Source organism: Tursiops truncatus, chromosome 2 (assembly GCF_011762595.2).
Source record: "Tursiops truncatus isolate mTurTru1 chromosome 2, mTurTru1.mat.Y, whole genome shotgun sequence".
In the NCBI taxonomy this organism is placed as follows: Eukaryota; Metazoa; Chordata; class Mammalia; order Artiodactyla; family Delphinidae; genus Tursiops; species Tursiops truncatus.
In genome coordinates this window covers 5,373,396-5,386,806 of record NC_047035.1, presented here as the reverse complement: position 1 = coordinate 5,386,806, position 13,411 = coordinate 5,373,396, and the positions used below count along the sequence as shown (strand labels likewise).

The following is a 13,411-nucleotide window of genomic DNA, read 5'->3' as shown; positions in this document are numbered from 1 at the left end:
GAACATTTTAATGCAAATGCGTGAATGACAAATATCTTGAAGGAGCCGGATGGATTATATCCAAGTCTGTATGTGCAAACCAAAATGTTTTCCCGTTTTAATGTGCGGTGTATTCTGTAATTTATTGAAGTTTACCAAAATATTTTTCCTCGCTTTTATTACTGCAGTCGTGTTTATTCTGCTTTGTTTCCGTGCCTCTCACACGTAGATTAAACAGGTCTGTGAGTCTTCTCAGTGCATGCAGACTGAACAGTTCCACACCCAGGTGAGGAGTACTTAGACTTACTTTGTAACCCTCACTAATGCTTTGGTAGTTCTACCACCCTTTTAGTGCAGTAGCTTAGAGGGCCTTCTCCGATGCCTGCCATTGATCAAGGCTTAAATCATATAACTGTATTAATTATTGACCTTTATTGGATTTTTAGACGTCCAACATCTCTGTTCAACAGGTCCTCAAAACTAACGTACCTCGGTGTTTCATAAATTGCAGGCGGTCTTTATTTTATTTATTTATTTTTTGGCCATGCCGCACAGCTTGTGGGATCTTAGTTCCCTGAGCAGGGATCAAACGCGGGCCCTCTGCAGTGAAAGCGAGGAGTCCTAACCACTGGCCCACCAGGGAATTCCCTAGGTGGCCTTAACTAGGAGGCCCAGTAGAGAGCCAGGGGTCAAGTAACCTCAGACGTGTTGCTTTGTATCCCTGAAGCTGTCGCCTCATCTGGAGAATAAGGACAATGATACTTTTGCAGGGGATGTGAGGTTTAAATTAAATGATTCATATAAAACGCGAAGCTCTTAATACATGCGAACCGTTGGCTGCCCATGGTTCCATCACTGATCTCCCCTCTTAACTCTTCCAGCCACCAGGTTGAGTGTTGATTATTAGAAAATCGATTAACGTTTGCTATCATTGATTAATAGTCATGGCTTTTCAGCTCTTTAAGGGTGTTTTATACAAGCCTTTAAAATGCCATGAACTTACCCTGAACTCCCACAAGGACACCATGGAGGTGCCGCTCAGGGCTGCCAGCTGCTGAGGCAGTGTGCCTGAGAGCCTCGGCGGGCCAGATGCTTAGCAGAGAGAGCTCCCACAACGTGAAGTTAGCTTGGTGTTTTTCGTCACTGGAAGATCTTGAACTTTAAACATAAAGGTTTCTGTAATTTTTAGACTTCAATCCTAAATTTCAGAGACGTAACGCTCTCCTAAGATCTGTAATTTCCTTGTCCTCAAATTGAGAGTTCTAAAAATTCACATTTTGACCTTAAGGCACACCCGTGCAGATCCCAGCTGTGAGATCCTGGGGCTGTCAATTCAGAGTTTCCTCAGTGACCAAAAAGACTACGCAGAAAGTGTCTTCAGATCATCATGATTATGGTCGTTTTATTTATGTTCATTCACTCAGGGAGCGAGATGGCTTTTCAAAAGCCGATACACCGTGCAGTTTTTGAAAACGTGCTAAGAGATTATTTACTGACCGATCGGAAGTTACAGAGGAAAAAGGACTTAAAGTTGGCCCAAAGGAAGGCAGAGATGAGGAGGAAAAAGAGAATGAAGGGAAGACAGCAGAGCATCCCGTGTGCAAGGCTCTTGCACATTCTGTGTTATTTAATTGTGAGAAAGGAGGGCTTTGGAATCCAGCCCAGGGGCAGTAGTCTCACTGTCTCAAGCTTCTCAGCTCCTGCCTGTGTCCTCCGGATTGAAATTCAGGTCCGTCTCCACCCTCCCCTGACTGGAGCCCCTGAGGCTTCATCATCATCATCGAGGTCCCCCTCCTGCATCCACGACCCCAGCACCTTAACTGTCCTCTGGGGGTTCTTCCTCCCCAGTCCCTCGGGGTTTATCTGCTACCTGAGATTCCTGTGGCAGTTCCTCAACCAACGTCTTATAAAGTCACTCTTTGCCGGGGAGGTTCTCTCCGTTCTCATCTTCTCTCCTTCCCGGCGTGGAGATTTCCTCCGCGTCCATGGTTCAGTGACCCCCCCAGTTGACAGTGCCAATCCCGAGCCACCTCCTGGGTCGCAGACTTGGCGTTATCGCCCACCTGCACCTTGACTCTGTGCGTGCAGACCAGACCTCCCCCGCAGCCCCACCCGGGAGCGGCACCACCATCCACTCTCGTCCTTCTTTCTTCCTCACGGAGCGGGTGCTAAATTATAGCATCACATGCCTCTGCCTGCGACAGGGTCAGGGTGACACTACCATTGATCGTTTCATTTATTTCACCCTTTCATTTAATTAATCTTTATCAAGCTTCTATACTAGGCTCTGCAAAGAATATAAGAATGATAAATGAGATGGGATCTCAGGAAACATATGGCTTAATGATGAAGATAAAAAAAAGATACAAAGATAAAAAAAACAAACAAAGAAACTTTACAGGGCTGCCTGTAATACACTTCCGGGCTCCAAGAGCAAACCATCAACCCACAGCCCCTGCCCTGGCTAACTGACCCCTCACGCCTGTGAATTACCTGTGCGTGTGGTATCCCTTTTCCTAGGACAGGATCTTCCCTACTGTGTCATTGTAACACGTCCAAGCCCTTCATTTTCTGTCTCCCAGAAATTCACAGTCTTCAGGAAGTCTTCCCCAGACATCCCTCACCAGGCTTCCAACCACTCTAGTCCCTCTGTTTATTCAGAAGGAAGTAAGCACTTGCATGGGCACCACCTCTAAACAGAGGCATCCTATAGAGAGTGGAATGTCTTTGTCCCACGTACGCCTTTAGACCAGAGTTCTTCCTTATCAGCACTGTTGACGTTTGGGGGTGGGTCACGCTTTGTCGCAGGGCTGTCCTGGGCATTACAGGGTGTTTAGCAGCACCCCTGGCCTCTATGCATCAGGTGTAGCGGCCCTCCCCCTGCCCCCGTTGTGACAAGCAGAAGTGTCTCCAGACATTGTCAGATGTCCCTGGGGGGGCAGAGTCACCCCTGGTTGAGCCCCACTGGTCTAGACTGAAAACTGCACAAGGGCGGGGTCACCTCCCACTAGGCCCCTGGAGAGTTCTCACGGTATTGTTGGGAATCTTACCTTTCAGATTCCTCTATGACCTTGAACTACACTGATTGCCGCAGTTACAAAGGCAATGAGGAGAGGCATTGATCTCAAGTGACATTCTGAAAAGTTTTTTGATCTCTGTAGTTAGGAATTTCAAACCACTCTATCTTTTAAATATCCACATGGAAATAGAATGTTCTGTGTATATATCTTCACACTCAGCAATAAAATAAAATCACTCCGTGAAGGATTTCATTGTCATTTACTTTGTACTTTTAGTACCATCAAGAGGACCAGCTCTTCCGAACGGGTATCTCCTGGTGGTCGAAGGGAAAGCTATGGGGATTCCAAAGGAAACCGGAATCGCACGGGATCCACCAGCAGTTCTTCTAGTGGCAAAAAGAACAGTGAAAGGTAAGGGGCGTCTTACTTCTGGTTCCTGCGGTTCAGATATTGTGTGGCCTCTTTTCCCAGAGGTGAATCAGAAGACCCCCTAATACGCACACAAGCTGTGAGCCCTCCATGCCCCATACTCCTTCTCCTGACGTCACTGTGGGCGCTCATCAAACAGCTGCGGGTCACAGCTCACACCACTTATCATCCAAGTAGAAAATTACAACTTGAACTCTCAGGGCTCCTATTCAGACAGAAGTCGTTTCTGAGAATTTGCTTAGTGCCAACTCCATGGAATTTGAGAACCTGTTCTGAATTTCCATACGGAGCACATTATATTTCTAATACTCTCTGCTGCCATTTTAAAATTAATTTTAGTGGCTTGTTTGTGAACAGTATTTTCTGTGACAGACTGGGTGAAAAGTTGTAATTTTATGATTTGTCAGAAACTATTTTTAATATTGAGCTAACACCAGAACTAGGAACTATTTTCTTTCTGGTTTCATGAAACATGCTTTGAGTTTTTTCTTTGAGGTTGGTTTATAGTGGATTATGATAGCTCCCTGTTAATAGTAACATTTTATTAGTGAAAGCTAATTTGGGGCATTTTAAGAGCTTGTATTTTTTGTTTTTTGTTTTTGCGGTACGCGGGCCTCTCACTGTTGTGGCCTCTCCCGTTGCGGAGCACAGGCTCCGGACGCACAGGCTCAGCGGCCATGGCTCACGGGCCCAGCCGCTCAGCGGCATGTGGGATCTTCCCGGACCGGGGCACGAACCCGTGTCCCCTGCATCGGCAGGCAGACTCTCAACCACTGCGCCACCAGGGAAGCCCTGAGAGCTTGTTTTATGTTTAAGAATGTATTGTGTATTTGAGATCAGTTTCTCTGTCTCTGTATATATCCACTCAATGTACTTTATTCTCTCTTTTTAAACATTGTGCTTTAATTCTATTCTCTCTATTGAGCAAGGCTTAGGAAGGAATTTCAGCTTCACAGGCTAACCATGTTTTGTTTTGTTTTTTTCCAAATGTTCGTGTAAGGAGAAGGCTTAGTCATAAAGCAGTGGACTCCAACCCACAGGCTGAAAAATTTCCAAGCTTGTAAGTCCATTCTGATTCAATCCTGTAAAGGAAGCTTAAACCCTTTTTCAGTTTTATTCCTAAAAGATATGTTTCGTAGAAAGAGATACAGGGGCCTCTCCTATCTCTAGCAGGTCAAGTCCACAGTCCATTAACAATCTCAAAACCACTAACCTGGGGTTGTCTTCTAATTTAGACTATTAATAGGACTTCTTATCAGAAGATTATGCTAATTGGGTGATAATACCTTGGAAATAAGGCCAAGTAGTTACAATGGTAGCAGAGCGTGAGTGAGAGATGCAGGGTGGCCTTTAGGCTTCTCTGAATTCAGCGTAAGCTTGGAAGTTGACCTGAGATGTCTAGATCTTGGCAGTTCTTAAAAACCTGGCTTCTTCTCTGCACATCTGATTTGTATTAAGAATTTCCAAAAAGAATCTGCATTGTGCAAACTCCAGATCTGTTGTATCTTTTAAATCCTATGGCTTTGCTAAGTGTGCTGGGTAAATATTTCCATGAAAGATATTTACAAAGGGTTTTTTTGTTTTTTAATGCTACCGTAGGAAATTTTGATTTGGAAATGAGGGACTGGGAAAATTTACTAATCATTTTATAAAAATAATTCAGGCAACTAAACACGTCCATTTAAGCATAAATTCTTCGTCTCATTAGAGCCCAGGAATAGTAGTTGAGGCCCACGTAGCACTGAACTGGTTGAGTTGCACCTAAGGAGCTTCAGAGAGAAAGTTCCTGCCTTCTCGTAGGTCATTGCTGGTACCGACAGACACCTTTAGGGGCCCATGGGAATGATGGCAGCAGGAACTCCGACAGAAGGAAGAAGTAGCTGAGAAGCAATAGAGGTGAAGGTCAAGCTGGTTCTTCTGTTGCTGCCTGCCCATTTCCCTTCATCTTTCCTTTCCATCCCCATATGAAGAGCCCTACTCTTGGGCTACCTTGACCTTGTACCGAATCAGAGCTGGAGTCTAATGGACCAATGCCCAGTCCCCATGGCTTAAAGCAGGCAAAGAAAGGGATAGAGAGGTGGCCTCGATGCAATTCCCCTTTTAAACATGATCCTCGGTGGTCTAAGACAGCGTGACCTCTTCTGCATCACACACAAGTATTTGTCCATGGTGCCAGGACGCTGTCTTACGTTGTTCATGGTTCCAGAAAGCTGTCTTGCATTTTAACACATTGTCCATGTTTGGTTACTATAAACAGCAAGATGTAATGGAAAGGACACATGCTCTGGAGTAAAAGGGAGATCTGGGTTTGTAAGTGAATTTGGCCAGTTAACTTCTCTGAGCCTCAGTTTTCCCCCTCTGTGAAAAAGGGATTTTATACCTAATTCCCTTCCATCTTGTCAGAGAGCTAACTGGGTAGGAAAACACCCATCGTAGCACTTGGCACTCAGTAATGGCAGCTGTTATAAATTGAGACCTGTGCAGAGTAGAAGAAAATAATTCATGAGGCTTTCCAAAATTCTGAACTTCATTTCCTCATTGGTAAGATGAAGGTGGTGGATGACATCTGAAATTATTAGTCTATTTTTGGTCTAACACATATTAACTTACATTCACAGGACACAGTCCTATGAGTGCAACCTGGATTTTGGCAAAATGTAAAATTGGTTGGGGAGAAATAAAGTATTATACAGTCATCCCAGGTTGTCCGAGGGGGAATGGTTCCAGGATCCCACCCCCATACCAAGGACAGACGCTCAAGTCCTTTAGCCCGTGGGTTCTGCACCCACAGATTCAACCAGCCGTGGATTTCTACGATTGTGGGTGTTTAATTCCGCAGATGCAGAACCTGCGGATGCAGAGGACCGACCATGTATTCTCATGGTTGTTACTGTCACATCAGAATGAGCTGGTGTGCAGGCCCCGAGCTTCACAGGAAAGCTTATCAGAATGTGAGTGAGTGAGGTGTAGCTTTGGGTCTGTCCTGATTTGCAGAAGCAAGTCCTTCACGCAGGGCAGTGCTTTAACTTGTGTCAATCGCAGGCTGTCGGCTGTAACGCTCACAGTGACCACGCACCACACACAGCGCTGGCTCCAGTGCACCTGGCACTTCTGTGAAAATTAGGAGGCTCCTTTCAACATTTATATTCCTCAGTAATAATAATTACACTCCCTATAAACTGTACAGATCTTACTGTCCAACATAAAATACCAGTGTTTTTGATGTCCTAAGCATTCCCGTTTTCCAAGATACATTAATTTAGTTAATAATAATCATGTGTTCTGTGTTCATAGAAACTGTTATTCCTGAGAGTGTCACTTTTCGTGCTCCTGTATCTCCTTTTCTTTGGAAATGGCCGTGAGAGTCAACAGTTTCTCTTGTGACATTGTAGACTTTTATCTTAGCATAGTTAACATTTTAAAATATTTTGCTTGCAATGAGCCACAGAATTTTAACAGCCCTTATTAATCTTTGTACCGACAAAACTTTCATAAGAACAAAAGCAATATATGGCAATGTAATATTCACTTTATATGTTATTGATTGTAAGTGAATATTAACAGTTATACCGTGATTTGTGTCATAAGGAAGTATTTATTAAATTTAAATAGGGAATCGCCAATAACATTCTGATAAACAACCTGTACTATCTAATGTCGCCAGTAGACTAATCCAAGAGAGGTTTTTTAAAATTTTTTTTAAAAAATGTTTTATATCAGACAGAAAAACAACTACTGTTTGTAATGCATAGTTTATGTTAGATGTTGCTAGACTGATAAAATGTTTCAATTATCCAACTGGTTCCTCCTTTGTAATTCTGACTGGAATAGCATATATCAACTTTGTAAGCAAGACACTTTGTTTCCATCAAAAAGTTGTTGCAGTATGAGCTGATTTTGTTAGAACAAGAAGTGTTTCAGCCATCTGCTGGAAACCTTGTAACACACAAATAAACTGCCCATCTCTGGAGTAAACAAATATGAAGAAAGCTTCAAAATTATGAAGACGTCTGCCACATAAAAGTGTTCCCTTAGATCCCCTTCTGTGTTGTGCAACTGGCTGCTTTATCCAGGCCGTGAAGTTCAGAACCCTAAGCGGAACTCTCAGCTCCATCCTTCTTTAAGCTCTAGCGTTCAATGAGGCAGTCTTGTTTTTTTTAATTATTTTATTTAAGTAGAGTTGATTTACAATGTTGTGTTAGTTTCTGCTATACAGCCAAGTGGTTCCGTTATATATATAATATATATAATTATAATAATATAATATGTATATTCTTTTCTATTATGGTTTATTACAGGGTATTGAATATAGTTCCCTGTGCTATACAGTAGGTCCTTGTTGGTTATCCATTCTATATACAATAGTTTGTATCTGCTAATCCCAAACTCCCAATCCATCCCTACCTGCCCCCGCCCCCCCCGCCCGCCGCCCCCGGCAACCACAAGTCTGTTCTCTATGTCTGTGAGTCTGTTTCTGTTTCATGGATAAGTTCATTTATGTCATAGTTTAGATTCCACATATAAGTGATATCATATGGTATTTGTCTTTCTCTGTCTGACTTCACTCAGTATGATGATCTCTAGGTCCATCCGTATTGCTGCAAATGGCATTATTTCATTCTTTTTTATGCTGAGTAATATTCCATTACACACACACACACACACACACACACACACACACATCTTCTTTATCCATTCATCTGTCGATGGACATTCAGGTTGCTTCCACATCTTGGCTATTGTAAACAGTGCTGCTGTGAACATAGGGGGTGCATGTATCTTTTCGAATTATAGTTTTGTCCAGATATATGCCCAGGAGTGGAATGGCTGGATCATATGGCAACTCTATTTTTAGTTTTTTGAGGAACCTCCATACCGTTTTCCATAGTGGCTGCACCAATTTACATTCCCACCAACAATGCAGGAGGGTTCCCTTTTCTGCACACCAATGAGGCAGTCTTTTGATTGACACCTCAGGGTCCTCAAGGCTCAGCATTGCTTTTCTTTTCCTTTCGCATCACTGATGGTGGAATGTAAATCTTAATCTTCAGCCTGGGTTCAAGGTCCTTCATCTACTGGCTCCTCACCCTGTCTTGTACCCTGATATCCACAGCTTCCAACACTGGCTCTTACTTTCCCCCAGCAGGATTTATTTTCCTTTTTGTAGTAATCTATTTATTACACAAGTAAACATGTGTTTTAGGATATCCAAATGTACAAAACAGAGGAAAGGAAAATCCCCTATTATCTCAGCACTCAGAGAACTCACAGCTACCATTTTATTGTGTTTCCATCCAGACTTTATTTCTAGGGTGTTGCATGTGTGTAGGGTATACCTTTTACATAAAGAATATTCTTCTGCATACATTTTTGAACCCTCTTTTTCATTTGCTGTATGAGCATGTCTTTGTGTCAGGAAATATACTCTGACAACGTTATTTCAGATGTGGATCATTATTTATCTAGGCGAATGCACTTTTGTTGGACGTTTGGATACCAACAAGGCTTTTCTAGTCCTGTCAGACCAGCCCAACGTCTAGAACAATGCCCAGCATACAGTGGGTACCCAATAAACATTTGTTGAACAACTCGTTTTACCCCAATCAATATAACAAAACGAGTGTAGACGGATGGGGCATTATAGCCGTAACCGAATTTTAATCCCAGCTCTGCCACTTTCGTTGTGTGACTGTGAACTAGTTACTTAACCTCTTTGGGGTTTCCCTCAGCACCAGTAAAAACCAGTACCTACCTCTCAGGGCTGTTGTGCGGATTAAACCAGATGGTGTGCGTAGCGTGGGGCTGGCCGACGTTGGTGCTCCGTAGATGGTGTGAGTACTGATGTTTGCCTTCTCCCTCCCAGAGTCGGAGCTGATGTTTGTACACCTTTGCTCACCCCACTCCCCAATCTTGAGTGCCTCTCTTTTCTTTTTTTGCGGTACGCGGGCCTCTCACTGTTGTGGCCTCTCCCGTTGCGGAGCACAGGCTCCGGACGCGCAGGCTCAGCGGCCATGGCTCACGGGCCCAGCCGCTCCGCGGCATGTGGGATCTTCCCGGACCGGGGCACGAACCCGCGTCCCCTGCATCGGCAGGCGGACTCTCAACCACTGCGCCACCAGGGAAGCCCTTGAGTGCCTCTCTTTATTGGGACATTCCAGAATTCTCCAACTCCCATTTCTAATCTCACCCCAACCTGAAAAGGGAGGAATCAGAAATTCTGAAGATTTCTCTCACCTTACTCATACCCTTTCCCAGCACTGTTTGACTCACTGAGCACCTACCATGTGCAGGACAGAGCGTAAGGCTTGGCGGGAAGTGGGAAGGAAAAGCCCACGAAGACTCATCCTCTCAACAAATACGAATGACACCCACAACTGAAGAGGGCCAATGTCCTTCATTTCCAAAGGTCACAACACACACCAGCGAGGGAAAGGACAGTTAGCTCAATCGGAAAGTGGGTAAAAGGTTTGAACAGAGACAGTTCGCTGAGAAAGAAATACGAGTAGCCAATTAACTAAGGAAAAGATATTCAAACTCAGTCTTCATTAAAGAAACCCAGATGAAAGTAAGAAGATAGCATATGTAGAAAAATCTTTTTTTTTTTTTTTTTTTGCGGTACGCGGGCCTCTCACTGCCGTGGCCTCTCCTATTGCGGAGCACAGGCTCCGGACACGCGGGCTCAGAGGCCATGGCTCACGGGCCCAGCCGCTCCGCAGCATGTGGGATCTTCCCGGACCGGGGCACGAACCCGTGTGCCCTGCATCGGCAGGCGGACTCCCAACCACTGCGCCACCAGGGAAGCCCCTAGAAAAATCTTTTTATTGTAGTATTAGAAAATCAAACAGATACCAAAACCAAACAAATGCAGAGCTTGATGAATTACACTTTTTAACACTTAGTAAGTGGAGGTTTGTCCCTTGTCCTAAGTGGCATATGTATGTGTCTGGAAACTTGGCAGGAGAACTCCAGCTAATCCTTCAGGATGCCCCTTTCTCTGGGAAGCCTGCCTGAGCGCCCTGGTCTGAGTTAGCTGCCTTCCAGATTGCTTTGTTCCTGCCCATTAACTTTATCTGTAACTGTAACTCCTCCCTCCCCACCCCCCAGGGGCTTCCCACACATTCCGCCCCCCCCACCCCCGCCCCCTTAAGCTTTGGGAGGGCAGAGCTGTGTCATTTTTTCTTCTTTATATTCCTAGCACTTTGCACAGTTCTGGCACACAGTAAGTGCTCAATAAACATTCGCTGAATGAATGAAAGGATGTTACCTATATACTGTACTTAGATTTTAAAACCATAGTCATTTAAGAACTATGCAAACAGCACCACCTATTGGTAGATGATTTTAACACTACATTTTGGATTCCGAAACGTTGGAAATTAGGTGATTTAAATGAATCTTTTTTTTTTTTTCAAATGAAAAGATTGTTTCACTCCTTAAGCCAAGGGGTCATTTAGTTTTTAACAAATGTTAAAATAATAAGTGCTGGTATGGTATTCTTTATTTTGTTTTAGTTTTGAGGCTATTAGGTGAAGAGCTCAAAAGTACATACATGTATTGATAGGTTATTGTCAGTGAAATTAGGAGGAAGAGGGAAGTAATATTAATTAATAACCGTGTGTTAGATACTTTGTCACATGTTATATACGATCCTGCCGGTACCCTATGCCTCACAGTGGTTTTAGTCCCATTTTTGTAGATGAAAGAATCTAAAGTCTATGGAGGTAAAATGATTTGCCCAAATAAAACACGAATCCAACTGCCTTCGAAATCTGTGCTCCTGGGACTTCCCTGGTGGTGCAGTGGGTAAGGCTCCGTGCTTCCAGTGCAGGGGACCTGGGTTTGATCCCTGGTCAGGGAACTAGATCCCACATGCTGCAACTAAGAGTTCACATGCCACAACTAAGGAGCCCGCCTGCCGCAACTAAGGAGGCCTGGAGCCGCAACTAAGGAGCCCGCCTGCTGCAACTAAGGAGCCCACGTGCTGCAATTAAGGAGCCCGCGAGCCTCAACTAAGACCCAGTGCAACCAAAAAACAAAAAACCCTGTGCTCCTTCTGCCACGTTAAACTGGAAGTATTGGTTGGAAATGTCTATGAAGCAGTAGTTTTTGTCCCCAGTAGCAACTTCTAAATATTTTAAATAGATGGTTCCTGAATGACCCTACTTGGAGTTAACAGCTGCTTACTTAAGGGCAATTTATAAAAAGAATCATTATTTACGTAGCAGAGTATCTTGACTCCCAGCAGGGATCACATTTCATCAAGTGAAGTCATTTTCAGAAGGAGTCATGGTATGTATGCCGAGAGGTACCATTTTTGTAGACGAATAAGTTGCAGGGAAAAAACATGTTTGACTTTGGAACGGTCTCCTCCTCGATCAGGCCTTATTAATCATTTTGTAAAGCAAGTATCTCTGCTCGGAAGCATTTGGCCACTGTCAGTCTGCCCTAATTCCCGTCTCCAGAGCTCCCTGTTACATGCGTCACCCATGTGTCGGAGACCGGCTTTCAGGACCTTGGGGTAAATTAGTAACAGATACGAATGTGCTAAGCGCGGATCCCACCGCAGAGGAGCAGTGCAGGGAATACTCGTTGCATCTGAGTCTGAACGAGTTCTTGGCTGGACTCTCCCCCTTACAAACACCCAGCCCACAGTGAGTCATCTGAGTGATATCAGATGAAGGGGAAACAGCCACTTTTGACAGTCCCGGCAACCAGAGTCCACAGTGAACGTTTTCGGGGATAACATGTCACTTAGGTGATTATAGCTGCTTCGTGGTGTGAGCTCACAGCTCCGGGTGGGAGTTTTTCTTTGGGCCAACTGTCTGGTTTCCTCCTACTGCCTCTAGATCCAGCTACTGGTCTGGTGAAGGCTCCAGGCTTCCTCACGTCCTCCGTGACCCCCAGGTACTGCTTCTAGTTAGGAGAGTCTCCCGAACCTTCCAGCTTTAGGGAGTGTACAGCCAAGCTCTTTCAGCAAATCTCCTTCCTGCCAAAAACAGAGCAGTAAAAAGACCCGCACTGGATTGCACCGTGGTTCATTTTGGAGATATTGGGCCCAGCAGCCTGAGGCCGGAATAGCCAAGAGACGAGGGTTTGCTTGCCAGAAGGGAAATCCTTTCTCTCCTCTGGGCTTACTTCAGTCCTGGGCTTCAGGGTGGGGAACATCTGCGCTGACTCCAGACTCGGACAGGGATGGATGGAGCCTCATTCTGGTCCCAGAGTTTATTCACTCTCCCCCTGCCCCCAGGAACCGCACCCTGGCGGCAGAGGCAGTGCCAAGTCCCCCACTTCAGTTTTCCATTTAGCCCATTTAAGGAATGGGTGCCCAGGGACAAATTACACCACTCCTTGAGAGGCCGTCGTCTCCCGTTCCAAGTGAGTCCACAACCCGAGCGTGTTTCCAGTGTGCTGGGTCTGAAGGGTCCACGCTCAGCTCTATTGACGGTGAGTTCAAGATCGGACAGGTGATGGGCGCGCGGCTGCCATTCACTGATGTTGACCTGGGGCCACGGCATCTTTAACTTTGGATCCTCGTCATCACATGTTCTGTGGGTTTGCCCTTCTGTCAATCGTTGGAAAGATTTGTTGTCATTTTATAGGTTTGTATTTATCAGACGTGCATGTGTGAGTTGGAATAGTACCTTTTCCCAGGCTTCTTGCCTTTCACGAGGGTGGTATGTGGGCAGGAATCGTGGGTTCTAAAGTAAGCATAGTATATCTTTCTATAAAAATTGAACTTTCTAAAATAACGAAGCCTAGCGATAGTATGTTTTCTAAATACAATACCTGTATACCCAAAAGGTAAGGCATAGTTTAGAGCAAGGTGTAAAGAACTATGAGAACTTCAGTGCCTGGTACCTCTCAGTGACCTTTAGCTGTTAACACTTAGCTGCCTTTTTCTGGTCTTTTAACTGATCTTTCATCCATCTTCTTCAACATCAAAATTCCACTGGCTTCCCTATATTTGAAGTTCAAATTCCCCT

General features: G+C 44.7%; 1 protein-coding gene across 5 annotated transcripts in view; it reads left to right on the top strand.

Annotated features, from left to right (window-relative positions):
* The window catches only part of EML1 (EMAP like 1), a 197,951-nt gene that overhangs the window by 139,822 nt on the left and 44,718 nt on the right, over window positions 1–13,411 (top strand). For all 5 annotated transcript variants that reach the window (XM_073800056.1, XM_033850622.2, XM_033850621.2 and 2 more), the window contains one exon: window positions 3,276–3,410. In XM_073800056.1, the coding sequence (XP_073656157.1) occupies window positions 3,276–3,410 (135 nt within the window). The remainder of the gene's footprint in view (window positions 1–3,275; window positions 3,411–13,411) is intronic.